We start from the raw sequence: 16,106 nt of genomic DNA, 5'->3' as shown, positions 1-16,106 counted from the left end.
CAAATGAAAGAGTTACTTATAAGCAGTCTTCCAAACAATAAACAAGTTGCGGCATAATAGTTAACAAGATGAATTTTACAAAAGTAATTAACCTAAGGAAGAAATTTCTGAACAGAGAGAAGAGAAAAAGAGAAAAAAGGGGAAAGGGTTCATATAAATGATGATGAAAGCCCATTAAGAAATAATGTCAAATATGGCGCAAATTTCGAGATGTTTTTATTTTATCGCTTTCTTATTAACAGACATTTAAGACTGTATTTAAACACAAATTCAATTATTGTTTGAAAAAGTTAAAGTGGCGTTTACGTTTTGTGTATTTACGTTTTATGAATCTAAAACTTTGCAATAAACAAAAGTAGTTTTATACAAAAAAAAAACTTGCATTGATCAAATCGCTGTATAAGTTTCTCTTCCCAATTCATGTTGAGTTCATGTGTACTGTCATGTGTCGGATGACTGATTAGGTTTAGAAATATAGGAATACAACACCACCACTGAAGAGGTGTTCCATATAAAATGTGCTTTTAAAATTGTTTATAAACAACACAGTCAATCAAATGAAGAAAGCGCATGTGCGGTTCACAATGCATCACGTGACCCCTAGCGCATGCGCATGCGCGTTAAGGCGCGGTAAACTCAGCTGATTCGATTTTTAGCAGTTTTAGTAACAAGCCTGTTGCTAAGCTAGCTAACTTTTGACACTTAGTTTTTTTGTTTTGTTTTGTTTTGTTTTGTTTTGTAATACCTTACACAGGACTAACGGTACGTTCCCTCCAAAATATTCATAATCGTATTACAGTTTAAAATAACACGTAATAACACGTTAATTAGAACGTTATTAGCTTAAACGCCGTTAGCCTGACGACCACATAGCAAAACAAACGTATTAAAGATGCTGGCTTGCTAACTGAATGAAGTGAGTGAACGAGAACATTAACCAGCTAATAATAACTAAGTATAGACTTTGTATTGCGTTTTCATAGACGCAAATATTTTATCATAGTTAGTTACCTTTATTTAAAGTTAGTGATATATAGTACTTAAGTTAGTTGAAGTCTATATAAGTCATTATATATATATCAGTTAAATATAATTAAATGAACATACATGTTTAGAACAATTAATATATACATTGGTGGTGATAGATGCAAGGGTTCAAATCTAATAAATAATCACATCAGTAGCCTGACAATGAAATTATGAGGGTTGAGCAATGCCTTCTATCATTGACAAGGTCTCATCAATGGCATAATAAGAAAGAATGAAGATGAAAATGAACTATTACACACTGTTATTATCATTTCAAGTCCTACTGGCTTCACGTCGTGTTTCCTCTTTACCATAATAAACATTGTACAAACTGAAACCCTTTCGCTCAAACCAAAAGCAGGCTGGAAAATATCAGCCAAATAGAAATCAAATTTTGGAGGCGTTTCACTCTGTAATCACCTGAGATGACTGATGAGACCACGTGAATATACAGGCTAGGTGAGAAAGAAATCAGCCCCAACCTCGCTTCTTCATATTGTTCATCCCTTTGAGACCAGCCATTTGTGAACCAAAATATACATAAAAAACACTTTAAGCTCAGTGGGAAAATATATTGTTCCGAGAACACCACTGTGTCAAAACTTCTACTTTGAAGTGAATTTTTCGCTGCGGTTTTCACCCAAAAAGCCCCAAAATGTGTTAACTGATCATTAGAATTTTGTTTTGTTTGGTTGTTATAGAATCTGGATGATGGTGATACGCTGCATGGATCATGGCATCTGTAGACGGTGTCCAATCCCCGGAGTCGACCGTCACTTCGTTGCTAGCCAGTTCAGGACGCCTGAGAAGCTCTTTGCAGCCCGAGCCACTTCACAGTATCAAATACAAAGACAGGCATTATGAGTCAGCCTCTGATGCTCTGAACGCTTACATCGCTGATTTTCAGTCCTCTGTGTCCTCAGTGGGGCAGCTGGAGCTTCCGAAGGAACAGAACACACCCCGCCTGCTGCGCTCAGGATATCGAAACAGAGATGGTGGAGTAGATTACTGAATCTCACATGAAACGTAGTTTGATGCGTTTTGTTTTACTTTCATTTGTATTTGAAGGGCATTGTGGACTGCAAAAGGCACAAAAGAAATGTTGTGATTTGTTGTTATATACGATGACAAAAAGTGCTGAATAATTATCTTACATTATTCTATTGTGGAGGTTTCATTTAAAAATACATTTCTTGCTTATTTGATGGTAAAATGTAATTCATAGCTAGTAGTGCTGTACATTAGAGTTATTAATTAATAATGTTTTGAATAAGTAGAGTGTTATACAGTGCCCTCCACTAATATTGGCACCCTTGCTAAATATGAGCAAAGAAGAAAGATTCTGTATGGCGGAACAGTCTCAGATATCTTGCCATGTATTCTCCAACCTCATCAGGTATTATAGGAGAAGACTCAGAGCTGTTATCTTGGCAAACAGAGGTAGCACAAAGCATTGACTAAAAGGGTGCCAATAATTGTTGCACACCTATATTTAACAAATATTTTTTTTTGGATAAACCTGCGTTTTGTTTACAATTGTTTGATATCCATGAGAATAGAGTATTTAAAAAAAAAAAAAAGATCAAAAGGTTAAACAATAAACACAATTTTTCACAGCCTTCTTTGCTCATATTTACCGAGGGTGCCAATATTACTGAAGGTCACTGTATATGTTAAAGATGTTTTGTTACTACTATCATACAATGACGACAGGCATGTTAACCCTTTAGTCATGAGCTTTATCAGTGAAGCTGGGCAAAATTATATGAACTTCATCGTCAGAAAGCTGCTATATTAATGAGTAACTTTCCTGTTCTAATGTTTTTTAATTGTTTTCTGGTTTTGTTCACAGTACTAAAAGAAAGCCTTACAGACCAAGAATTGGACATTTTGAATCTTCCTACTGCTTCAAAACGCAGAGAATCAGACCACATCAGCATGACCACCGATGATCTGCTGCTACTTCCTGTTGACGGTTCCCTTCCTGTGACCCGCACTTCAGCATTTCTCTCCCAATTAGAAGGTTCCAGGCTAGGGCACAGCACTAACTTGAGCGCCTGGTCTCGATCCAAGCCAGCTGAAGCCCCAAATAAGTCATCAGATTGTTGTTCTGCATCAAGAACTCTGTGTGTGGATGATTTACTGATGAGAAGTTTGAAATTTAAGCATGCATCTCTGCACTCCAACTCTTTTATGTCCACCAAAGCAAATAAACGACGCTCCGTTTCATCCCATCACCTTCCAAGATGGATGACCAGTCGCAAGTCAGAGATGGAATTTTCTGGTTTGACTAGCATTCCTGATTTGAAATACCCGGCCTGGTTGGAGGAATGTGACGTTAATCTTAGGGCTCAGAATGTTCCAGCGTGGGTCAACAAGCTGGAGGTGAAGACTGATGAAAGTCACGAGGAGCTGAAAGGTCAAGAGAACCTCATAGGTCAAACTGGTGATAATGGAGAACCTTTTAGAGGTCTGTGTGCTGAAATTTTCATAATTAAAAAACGATTTATTTACCAAATATAAAGTGCAAAATGTTTTTTCCCCTTCATTGTAATTAAAGCTTCTCTCTGCCTTTTCTCAGGTGATAAGATTGGCTCACTTATTCAAAGGGCTGAGGATGTGCTGAAGTCCCCTTCTTTAGGTTTCTGTTCAGATAAAGAGCAGCATGGCAGTCCAGGAAACACAGAGGAGCTTTTGGAGGCTGAGCGCTCATGGGACCATCTTCCAGTAACATTGTAAGTGAATTCATATATTCAAAATATAATTGTAATAATATATCGTAACAGTACTTACATTAACACTACTTAGACTTTGATAAGTATTTTCACATTTTCTACTACTACTGATGCTCACTTTGATTATCAGCATCATACACATCAGTCGCTGTCTCGTTACTCGAAGATAAAAGTCACTCTTGGGATTTGAACATGAGGCTCATCATCATCTCTTCACACGACGGATCTCTGTTCAAAATTTCTAATGTTCAAATTGTAAATAAATTGTTCTTTTTAGATATAACATATAAAATTTCATTTTGTAAACATTAAATAAAGCATCATTGGCCAGTTACTGGCAGTTTGTTGAGAGTCGTCTTTGAGAATCATAATATCGCAGACCCTTACTCAGGAGCATCACGGACATTTTGACAGCCAGTATCAGATTGCAAACTCAATTGGTTAGGCTTATGTACATTTCACTTTGGCATGTAGCTATACCAAAAACATGATCAAATCATAAGAAAAGCACACTTCACTACCATTGGTTTTATGCATTTGTTTAAAAGTGGTTTATTACCCAATGTGATTTTTGCAGGCAGACAGCCAAGGCAAGGTTAGAAATTAGCCTAAATATAGACATTTCACATCATTTTGGTAAAAGTAGACATATCAACACATATTATTAGCATAAAAACATTTTTTCATAATTTTGTCTGTTTTACAGAAAATGTCCAGACTGCCTATATTTTATGTAGAAGGGTCACATTTTAATTATGCACTTTATTATTTTTTTCCTGTTGCAGTAAGTCTCCAGTACCAGTAGGCGGCACTGACGAACAAATAACCGCTGATGAATCTCAGACAGACACAAAACAGAAGGTAAAAAAATCAGCATTTCATAGCCCTGGTTATTCCCCTGTCTAAGGACTCAGAAGGGGGTATACCGTCTGCGACAAATAATTATGCACTTGCAGCATGAGGGGAGGAGTTGAGTGTGTAGTGGGAACCAAATGTAGTTAAAACGGTTTCCTTGGAGATTTACTTGATTTCCATTACAGAATCACATCAGCTTGCTAGTAAGGAGGATAAAGTAACAAAATTCCATTCAGAGTCAGAGTAATAAAAAAAAAAACTATTTAGATGGAGTAAATGGTACGTTGCTTACACATATAGACAGCTTCATCTGCTACATTATGTTGTTCAGAAAGGAAATTGGGTTAGTTCACAATACCCTTCGCTCCTGAAGTATACACTGTTACTCTCTAATCAAACTTTACTCAGTCTGATAAGATAATGTAAGGGCCCTTGATGGGGGATTCAACCAAAGGGAGGAAACCTTAACAACCTTAATAGTAAACCTTAATAGTCTGGATGCAACAGATGTAGATTCAGCAATTTGAAGGCTACTGATCTTTTATATTCATGGTACATACTCATAATGTGTCTCTCAGTCTTTAGGTTCATTCTCTTCAGGCTACAGCAGCAGGAAACACCCTGGTCCAGTCGAAGCCCTCAAACAGATGCTGTTTAGCCTCCAGGCTGTGGAGCAGAGAGTAACACATCAAGAAGACGAAATACAAAACACTTCCAGCAGACCTGTCTCAAGTCCACGAATACAGACAGAGAACCATGACAATGATGAGGTGCAGTACAGAAAAAGTCTAAAAGTCCGCTATCAGTATGTGTAAAATTAATTAGTTAATAATTATTTATTACGTAAGATACTGAAATGTTTTATTAGCCAACGCTGACAATTTTTTTATTTGTTAAAGAACCACATACATTTGATCCATTTACAGTTATGTGGAACATCCAGGAAAATGTTAGTTCTTGTTACTAGTTGTTAGCAGCTATAAATTGTTGTTAAGAAAGTTCTTCTTACAGTCAAAAACTAATTATTTCATATATGTCGGGTGAAAAACAGTGTGTGTGTTTTTCTGTCGGGATTAACACAAAACATTCTCAAGTACAATCAAGACTATATTTTTCTTTATCCCATACAGCCCTTTACATGTACCTTTTCTGTACATTTGGTACGTGTGACACTGCCCCCTACTGTGCATATTTATGTTACGCTTTATGTAATTCATTACATGATTGCTTGTACTGTTTTATAACCCAGTATACAAGTGTTACCATCTGAATTAAATATATTATATCACATTTATTTAAGAAATTTAAGCAAGTAGTGTGTAAGCAAGATGTTCAGATTTCAGTTTCATATGAGGACTAAAAGAGCATACACCCGAAAGGAAATGTTTACAGCCCTACTTTTTAGAAATATAATACACATTACACTGTAAAGTCATTGTCTGTGTTTTTCCAGGTTCCTCAACCAGGTATTGAAGATTATGATTTAGCGCCTGGTGGACAATCGTTAAAAAGGTCAGTTGAATATTATGAATTGTTCATTCTACATTATACCACAGTACTGTTGAATGCTTGATTCTGATTGGTCAGAAAGTGCTGGCTGCAAGCTAATACAATTCTAATATATTATTGTGTCTATAGTAACAACTTTCTCAGGGACTTGTTCAGTGGATGCACCACATAAACACATAAAAAAAAAAATCTGTGTAATTGTTGCTGTGGTGAGGTTTTATGTAAGGAGATGTTTAATCTGGTGTCAGCACTTTGTAACATTCAAAGGTAAAACTGTTTAGAGCTGTTATGTAACTGATAATAGGAACTTGCTTGGTGAACATTCCACAACATTAAACATTAAAATAAACTGCTAAAATGTATACAACATTGTTCTATAAGAGGAATAAAACTCTTCCACACATGCTGTTACTGTGTTACTTCAGCCAGTATCACGCCACCTCATCGTTGAGTATTTTCTATAACAGCACATGGCAAAGTGTTTTATTTCTTATTTCACACGCTGACAACCTTTTTAATCTGTGTTGATGTTTTTACTTGGTTTGTTTTTAGAGCTCTGCACCACCTTGGAAGACTGAAAAACCTCGTGGATGAAATGAACGAGAGAAGGTCTATAGAATGGAAGGAGGGTGGTGTGTAGCACTGATGTCTTATGATTCCTCAGGGAATATCAAAATAAATGTTTCTATATGTGCTTCACATTAAATCTGATATCATTATGATTAATTCGTTTATTTATATTACTTTCACTGCAGTGTGTTATGAAACCAGACTCAGACAGGAAGTAAGCACAGGAGTGAAGTCTTTATTTACACACTAAATTCAATAAACATGAAACGAGGTCTAGACTGGAAGAGGTAATCGAGGTTTATACATGAAACTAGACATGGAAATCATTTAAGTAAGGCTATGGCATGGAACCTGAAACCAAAGCAGAACATGGAAACATTACCGTGGCGTAACATAGCGTGGCACCATTACACCCATCCATCTATACATTAACTAGACCTGAGACACGAAACATGAAAACAAACATGTAACCTATAATACTGTGCGACGTGCGCAGCAACTCGAGGCGTTTAAATAACAAGTTTGATTACCTCGAGTGTTAACAGCTGGTAACAATCCTTACATTCCCTCAATAATCAACCAATGGCTAAACAAGCAGAAAACAGAAACAAACGCGCGTGTCTATTGTAAACAAAGTCTCTGTGTGACGCACGAGCATGTGCTCGCTCTGGTTCATGCAGGCGCGCTCTCTGTGCACAACATCGCCACAGCGCCATCTGCCGGCGAGATCGTGACACAGTGCCTTATGATGAGTCGTCTTTAATTAACACTAATTCATAGTCGTACGACTCTTCTGTCATTTGCTGTTGAATTACAAGACAACATCATGATTATCGTCTGCAGTGTCTTCTCATCCAGTGACCGATAATATTTTAAAAATAGAAATATCGACCAATGGGTGAGCATTCACTGAGTGATAGCAATAAAAATGACTTGTTCCGTTGAATTTGGGGTTTTAACGCTGTATATAAAAAACAGTAGACAGTCCATTTATGTGGAATTGCATATCAACAATCAGCGTTATTTATTTGAAGACCTACACACCTCTCCTGTTAGTTCTAATGTAGGTATTAAATAATATGCTTCATTTTTGAAAGATCGAGTAATTGAAAGATCGAGTAATACGTGAAGATCGAGTAATTGAAAGATCGAGTAATACGTGAAGGCTCCAGTCAAAACACTTAATATTGTGTTTATATGACTTTTATTATTTTTATAGCTAGATTTAACTAGCTTATAACACATGGAATATATTTAACTGTTGTCAGGAAGTGAAATGACACTGAACAAAAACAGACAGTTACATAATAAATATAGAATTGTATTCAGAGTGAGTGACAAGACTGTTCTCACAAACACCCTGATCTGATCTCCAGGAAGTCCAATTCTCAGAATCCCCAGTCCATGAAGATGTTTAACTGGGTTGAGATCTGGTGACTGCATTTAAAGCAGTTTTTTTTTCTTTTCTTTTAATTTGTCACTCATCTGTATATTCAGATACAGCGGACGCTACTAAGAATTCTTTTCATCGGTTTATTTGGATGATCGTCTGTCATTTCCTCATGGGATATATATTGGCTCCACATTGATGGATCCGATATCTACATTTCTTCTTATTACTTTTTCTTTAATAATAGACACTAGAAGATAAAGCGAACAAACACAAATGTTTAAACCTTTATAGCACAGTAAAATAGAAAGATAAGATGAGATCATATTTTGTTGTTTTTCATATGAACAATTTTCCTTGATAGAGAAAATGTTTGAATTAAATTGAAAACAAAAATACTATTTAAGTAATATTTTTCATATTGTTTGATATAAAGCTGCTTGGTGGTACCAATTTGAAAGTCCTGGATGGATAGCATGAAATAATTGTAAAAACAAATTGCTAAGTTAACTGCCATCTTATATAGCTTTGATTTAACCTTCTGGAAAGAACTACAGCTCATTAAACAAACAAGTTTGAATACATATCTGTGAATGAACCTTGAGTTCCAATTTCACCACAGTGCATTTTCCATTGTTAAAAGCACTATACAAATGAAACGGAATTGAATTACTGAAGTATTAATTGAAGTATTTCCCAATCTACATGTGAAAAATTCTGGAAATAACTAGAAATCATTAAACAAGGAACAAGGTTTCTGGGTTTTCCCCCAAACCATTTCTGAGAAAGGACTTGACTAATCGTCTACTACTGACGTTTATGTCCTATGCAAATTTACTACTACGCACTATGTAAATAGGCTAGTTTTATGTTAGACCATGTAGGGAGCACTTTCGTGTCAGAAATGATTTCAAATACTTTACTATTCAAATGCACAGTACGTTCGCAGCCACTGTGTTATTTTTCATGACTATGAATTGTTACAATGTTGTTAAATTTGTTGCACAAGAACACAAGCAGCAGAACGAGCCAGTATACAAGATACAAATATATATACAAATAGATTTTTTTTCCACAAGGCATCTGGTTAAGACTCGAGGTGTGCATCAGGAATGGGATCCTGCAGGAGGCAACAACAACAACAACAAAGTCACAACAGCGAGAGATTTTTACTTCCATTTGGTGCACAGGAGCTCAGATATGAAGCTTGTGGGAAGAAGAATAAACATGTTAATAAACATGAACTCGAGTGAAGTTGAGGAATTGTGTTGCAGGGAGTGTTACACCCTTAAGCACAATCCATGGTTTATTTATATTAATATTATATAATAATAATATGAATAATACTATTAAAGGAACCAAGAAGACAACTTTTGAAGCATAATTATAATCATTAGAATTAATACTGTTACATAACATTAATACTTATGTACATGTGCTTTTTTTGTTTTTTATTTTTTATAAATTTGCAAAGATTTCAAACAAACTTCTTTCATGTTGTCATTATGGGGTATTGTTTGTAGAATTTTGAGGAAAATAATGAATTTAATCCATTTTGGAATAAGGCTGTAACATAAAATGTGGGAAAAGTGAAGCGCTGTGAATACTTTCCGGATGCAGTGTACATCTCATTGATTTTGAGGTGTTTTTCACATACTTTTGTGTGTGTGTGTGTGTGTGTGTGTGTGTGTGTGTGTGAGTGTGTGAAACCACTTAGCAATGTCATCTGACCTTCTGTTTAGCTACATTATTAAAGGAAACAAAAAAACTTTACTTTTGAAATTGCTTTGTCTCTTGTTTTTGTGTGTTTGTGTGTGTGTGTGGGTGGGTGTTTGGGTGTGTGTGTATGTTCTGGAATGTCTCCCAACATCTCAGTAACATCACATAACTTGTCATGAAGGACATAAGCACTCTGATAGTCATTTTCATGATCATGCTGTACAATTAGTGATACAATTCATTAAAGGAAAAAAACATTTTTTGCATTACATCATGTATATACAGTATTCTTGAATAATATTGAAAAAAAAAGAAACATTATATCCAACATAATGGATGTAAATATTTTGCATATGATTATGTACATACAATGCTCTCCACTAATATTGGCACCCTTGGCAAATACGAGCAAAGGAGGCTATGAAAAATTGTCTTTACTGTCACCCAGGTGTACTAAAAAAATGTAAAATGTCAATGGGAATATACTTCAAAAATATTTTTCTCATATGAATTCATAGGGGTGCCAATAATTGTTGCTCACGTATATTTAACAAAGATTTAATATATAAATAAAAAAAACTGTGCAATTGTTTGATCTACATGACAGCAGAGAATTTTTGTGAATTTTTTGAACAAATGATCAACTGTTTAAACAATAAAGACAATTTTTCACAGCCTTCTTTGCTCATATTTCCCAAGGGTATTTTACATTTGTTATACGTTATATATAAGATATAATTATTATTATTATTATTGTCATTATCTTTTTATATGTATTATATATTTTTATATTATAGGCATACTAGTATAGAATAAATCTCAGTTTATATAGGATATATAAGATAAAAGTAATTTTAAAACATTGACAAATATAATTCACACAATAAATTCATGCAACTTAAGAATCATTGTCATTGTTTAATGCGTTCGTGTGTTTGAGAAGGCAAACTCTACCCGCTGGATCACTGTGCCAACCTTTCTTACTAATTATTTATTATTTACATTATTGCGTTGTTGTTGAAAATAAATATTTAAAGTTGAAACCATGGAAAACATTTGTCCTTGCTTTAAAAATGATATCAAAAAAGTTTAATGATTCATGTCCTGGATTCGCCTTGGATTAATGCCAAATATTCTGATCTATGATTACATGATACTTTGCACTGAAAGGCTAGCCAGATTGTATATAAACAGGCGCACCTGCTCTCAGCAGACACTTTCTTCAGGGAGATTCATTCTGATAACCCGATCGTAGTTTGAGTTTATTTTCAGCTCTATCTGACAATGTATTTTGTGCTTACTGTTGTTTTGCCTCTGCTCATGCTTTCCTTCGGGGAGTGTGCAAGTGTCAACGACACACAAAGCAAAATTGCCTCCCCGTATCCCAGTACGATTTCCGTGTTGAATGGACAGGTACGGGGAACATGGGGAACTGCAGTGAAGTGTCCTTCAGGAACATACGCTACGGGCTTTAGCCTCAAGGTGAGTGCATCGCTTTTTCAGGAATGACTAACTACTAATTAGCAATTTTTGGAATGAGAATGTATAAGCATTGATCAGAAACTTAATATACTATCTAATATACAACTTCACACTTTATGGTATAACTACAATTTTTTTGGTACATATTTGTACAAGCGTATTAAATGGCGAAGTCGCAGTCAACAATGTATTAAACCATGTATTAAAAGAAATTTCAGTGGAGCACAGACTGCAACATTAACATTAAGCATAACTGATGTGTGTAATTTGAGTAAAATTCTCAGTTTAAATGATCCTGCAAATGAATTCAATCTCATCTACAAATCATTTTAATTGGTAAAGTAGTTTTTTTTTTTTTGTTGGCTTGTTTTTTTAGGTTCTGACAAGTCAGGGGTTTTGGGATGACACAGCCCTAAATGGAATTGCCCTTCAGTGCTCTAAACCAGTCGGGCCTACTGGTTATGTCGAGGACTACACAACCATCAGGACTGATGAAGGAAGGTAAAAAACACATTGTGTATGTTCTTTCCCATGTATGAAATACTGCATATAGATAAGACATAAGGCATATATGACAATATGTACTGAATATTATATAGATATATTTACAGGACCTACAGAAGATACAATGCGATTCAATGTCATAATTCAAAAGTCAGAATAGAAGACCAAAGTCCATACGATTGGATCACTGAACATATGATCCATATTATCTATCACATAGATCACTGAACCAGGAGCAGTTGTATTATAGTAGTAGTAGTAGTAGTAGTAGTAGTAGTAGCAGCAGTAATAGAGGAGGAGGAGGAGTATTTGAGGAGTATTTGAAGTAGTAGTGGTGGTAGTAGTAATAGCATTAGTAGTATTAGTAGCAGTAACTGTTGTTTTTACAGTTGGGGAACCTGGACACAGAACATCTGGTGCCCCAGTGGAGTACTCAAATCTTTCCAGCTGCGAGTGGACAGTTATCAGGGAGTGTTTTTTGATGACACCGCTGCTAACAACATAAGGTAATTAATTAAACAATAATCCACACATCTGATATTGTCTCAAAAAAGTAATAAAAAGCTAAGATTTGATGAACCTGGTATTCACAAATCATTTTATCTGTAACTATAATCTGATCATGTTTTTAATGAAATAAATTGATGACTTACTGCATAAACATTGTGACAAATTTGGTCATGTCTTTGTCATGTCACAAAAATGGATGACCAAAGCAACGCAGATTTCAAACATTGAATAAACAAACAGACAAAAAACAAAGACACAATAACACGAGGCAAAACTAAACATTGACGCATGGACAAAAGCATGGATAGACAATACATAAGACGAGGAAGCAGTACAAACAGTGGCTATATTATTTTTTATATATATATATATATATATATATATATATATATATATATATATATATATATATATATATATATATATGCGTGCTATTTAAACATGATACAGATGGTCATGTGACAATGTAATATGGTGCAGTGGCTGTTGGGAAATCTGATCTTGTTTTTAATGAAATAAATTGATGACTTACTGCATAAACATTGTGACTGCATAAACATTGTGACAAATTTGGTCATGTCTTGTTCCTAACCCAAGTGTGTTTGATAAAGAAAAGTGACTAAAAAATGATAACAAGGCATGTATTTATAACCAAAAATTCCAGGTTCATGTGCACCGGAGGCAATGTGTTGGAAGGCAGTGGAATGAGCTGGGGTAGCTGGGGTACCTGGAGCTCAGTTTGTGATGGAACTGGGATTTGTGGGATCCAAACGAAAGTGGACCCACCTCAGGGCATATGGGATGATACATCTCTTAATGATGTCCGCTTCTATTGCTGCAGCTAAGGTACATGTTTTACCTGGAGTCTGGATCATAAAAGGAAAAACATTAGTGTTGTTATTCAGATGGTTGCAGAAAAAGGAAATATTGTACTTACATGTATACTTCTAATATTTAAAGAGGATGACTGATACATGCAGCTCATTGTGATATTTGTTTTCTGTCTCACAGCATGAACTGACAAGAGGAGAACATGAACATGAAGAATAGCAGCTCCATATATAATCAAACTAATGATCTCTATATTTCTCATGAAATCAGTTCTCTAAATAGAATATGAATCTTTCAGTAATCACAAAAATATACTCGCTGATGATTGACTCGTTTAATATCCTTTCCTATACTGTACTTTTGAATGGAAAATCAGTTTTGAATTACTTAATGAAAACATGTTCATCAGCTTAGCAGTTTTTCTTTTGTCTTTATTCGAATTAATTATTGTTCCTGGTAAACTAGAGCTTAACACTGAGTCATATGTTAACACATTTTTAGATTGATTTAGATTCTTTTAAATATAATTTTTCCTGCAATTATATAAAAATGTAGATCAACTACCCTGTAAACAGTAATCAGTGTAAATCATTGAATTACAAAATCCATTTATTAACACATTGAACTGTTAGTTATTAAACCTTTTTGCATGGGACATAGATATAGTTACAGATAGTTACTCATGGGACAATCTTCCAGTAACATTGTAAGTCAATTCATATATTCAAAATATAATTGTAATACATCATAACAGTACTTACATTAACACTACTTGGACTTTGATAAGTATTTGTATGGGGGGCTAGGACATTCACATTTTCTACTACTACTGATGCTCACTTTGATTATCAGCATCAAACACATCAGTCGCTGTCTCGTTACTCGAAGATAAAAGTCACTCTTGGGATTTGAACATGAGGCTCATCATCATCTCTTCACACGACGGATCTCTGTTCAAAATTTCTAATGTTCAAATTGTAAATAAATTGTTCTTTTTAGATATAACAAAATTTCATTTTGTAAACATTAAATAAATCATCATTGGCCAGTTGCTGGCAATTTGTTGAGTGTCATCTTTGAGAATCATAACATTGCAGACCCTTACTCAGGAGCATCACGGACATTTTTACAGCCAGTATCAGATTGCAAACTCAATTGGTTAGGCTTATGTACATTTCACTTTGGCATGTAGCTATACCAAAAACATGATCAAACCATAAGAAAAAGCACACTTCACTACCATTGGTTTTACACATTTGTTTAAAAGGGGTTTATTACCCAATGGGATTTTTGCAGGCAGACAGCCAAGGCAAGGTTAGAAATTAGCCTAAATATAGACATTTCACATCGTTTTGGTAAAAGTAGACATAACAGTAGCATAAATTTTTCATAATTTTGTCTGTTTTACAGAAAATGTCCAGACTGCCTATATTTTATGTAGAAGGGTCACATTTTAAATTACGCACTTTATTATTTTTTTTCCTGTTGCAGTAAGTCTCCAGTACCAGTAGGCGGCACTGACGAACAAATAACCGCTGATGAATCTCAGACAGACACAATGTGAGTCACATTAAATCTGATATCATTATGATTAATTCGTTTATTTATATTACTTTCACTGCAGTGTGTTTTTAAACCAGACTCAGACAGGAAGTAAGCACAGGAGTGAAGTCTTTATTTACACACTAAATTCAATAAAAATGAAACGCGGTCTAGACTGGAAGAGGTAATTGAGGTTTACACAAGAAACTAGACATGGAAATCATTTAACAATGGCTATGGCATGGAACAAAGAACTAGACATGGAAATCATTTAACAAAGGCTATGGCATGGAACAAGGAACTAGATATGGAAATCTAGTAACAAAGGCTATGGCATGTAACAAGGAACTAGACATGGAAATCATTTAACAAAGGCTATGGCATGGAACATGAAACCAAATCAGAACATGGAAACATTACCGTGGCGTAACATTGCTTGCTTGCTTGCTTGCTTGCTTGCTTGCTTCCTTCCATCCTTCCTTCCTTCCTTCCTTCCTTCCATCCATCCATCCATCCATCCATCCTTCCATCCATCCATCCATCCATCCATCCTTCCATCCATCCTTCCTTCCTTCCTTCCTTCCTTCCTTCCTTCCTTCCTTCCTTCCTTCCATCCATCCATCCATCCATCCATCCATCCATCCATCCATCCGACCTGAACCATGAAAACAAACATGTAACCTATAATACTGTGCGACGTGCGCAGCAACTCGAGGCGTTTAAAAAACAAGTTTGATTACCTCGAGTGTTAACAGCTGGTAACAATCCTTACATTCCCTCGTTAATCAACCAATGGCTAAACAAGCAGAAAACAGAAACAAACACACATGTCCATTGTAAACAAAGTCTCTGTGTGACGCACGAGCATGTGCTCGCTCTGGTTCATGCAGGCGCGGTCTCTGTGCACATCATCGCCACAGCGCCATCTGCTGGCGAGATCGTGACACAGTGCCTTATGATGAGTCGTCTTTAATTAACACTAATTCATAGTCGTACGACTCTTCTGTCATTTGCTGTTGAATTACAAGACAACATCATGATTATCGTCTGCAGTGTCTTCTCATCCAGTGACCGATAATATTTTTTAAATAGAAATATCGACCAATGATCACCCCTGCTCTCGTACACCTACACCCACATTTCACCTTTATTCACTGTAGTTCTTTTAGTTCATATCTACGTCTTGTTCACTTCTGGTCTGTTTACATGTGTTTAATTTTCACTCTCATTCATTGGATATCGCTCTACTGTACTTGTTATATAGGTTTTTGCCTGTTTTCTCACTTTGCCTCCACCTGCCGTTTTTGTGCCTTTTGTCTCGTCTGTTTTTTGATAATAAACCAGTGTTTTATATTAACCTGCACTTGTCACCTCTAGCCTTCTCAATCAATCTAAACAAAACAGTTCACTAAACAAAAACAGTTAGAAAA

General features: G+C 35.4%; 2 protein-coding genes and 1 long non-coding RNA gene across 6 annotated transcripts; 2 read left to right on the top strand and 1 right to left on the bottom strand.

Moving 5' to 3' along the window:
• The first annotated feature begins 606 nt into the window (after positions 1-606).
• Positions 607-6,847, top strand: c18h18orf54 (chromosome 18 C18orf54 homolog). 3 transcript variants are annotated; one of them, XM_017492172.3, is made up of 8 exons: positions 607-762; positions 1,731-2,024; positions 2,882-3,499; positions 3,611-3,764; positions 4,550-4,625; positions 5,198-5,389; positions 6,073-6,131; positions 6,681-6,847. In XM_017492172.3, exons 2-8 carry the CDS (start codon positions 1,763-1,765, stop codon positions 6,766-6,768), a joined length of 1,449 nt encoding a protein of 482 aa, XP_017347661.1. In that variant the 5' UTR covers positions 607-762; positions 1,731-1,762; the 3' UTR covers positions 6,769-6,847. The 3 variants fall into 3 exon arrangements, with proteins under 3 accessions (XP_017347661.1, XP_017347665.1, XP_017347662.1); XM_017492176.3 differs by having other exon boundaries at positions 620-762; positions 1,731-2,055; XM_017492173.3 differs by lacking the exon at positions 607-762 and adding an exon at positions 798-916.
• A 4,158-nt stretch (positions 6,848-11,005) lies between these two features.
• On the top strand, positions 11,006-14,185 carry LOC108278694 (vitelline membrane outer layer protein 1). The gene is made up of 5 exons (XM_017492179.2): positions 11,006-11,289; positions 11,666-11,790; positions 12,183-12,299; positions 12,968-13,149; positions 13,315-14,185. The coding sequence occupies exons 1-4, from the start codon at positions 11,092-11,094 to the stop codon at positions 13,146-13,148; spliced, it is 621 nt and encodes a 206-aa protein (XP_017347668.1). The 5' UTR covers positions 11,006-11,091; the 3' UTR covers position 13,149; positions 13,315-14,185.
• LOC108278697 (uncharacterized) lies at positions 11,872-15,770 on the bottom strand. 2 transcript variants are annotated; one of them, XR_008398298.1, is made up of 3 exons: positions 15,417-15,770; positions 15,097-15,331; positions 11,872-13,169 (listed from the first exon to the last, which is right to left on the bottom strand). It is a non-coding gene; the product is annotated as an uncharacterized LOC108278697 (long non-coding RNA). The 2 variants fall into 2 exon arrangements; XR_001815378.3 differs by lacking the exon at positions 15,417-15,770 and having other exon boundaries at positions 15,097-15,408.
• Positions 15,771-16,106: the final 336 nt, after the last annotated feature.

This window comes from Ictalurus punctatus, chromosome 18, assembly GCF_001660625.3.
Source record: "Ictalurus punctatus breed USDA103 chromosome 18, Coco_2.0, whole genome shotgun sequence".
Classification (NCBI taxonomy): Eukaryota; Metazoa; Chordata; class Actinopteri; order Siluriformes; family Ictaluridae; genus Ictalurus; species Ictalurus punctatus.
The sequence above is the reverse complement of the archived record's forward strand: the minus strand, read 5'-3'. Positions and strand labels throughout refer to the sequence as shown.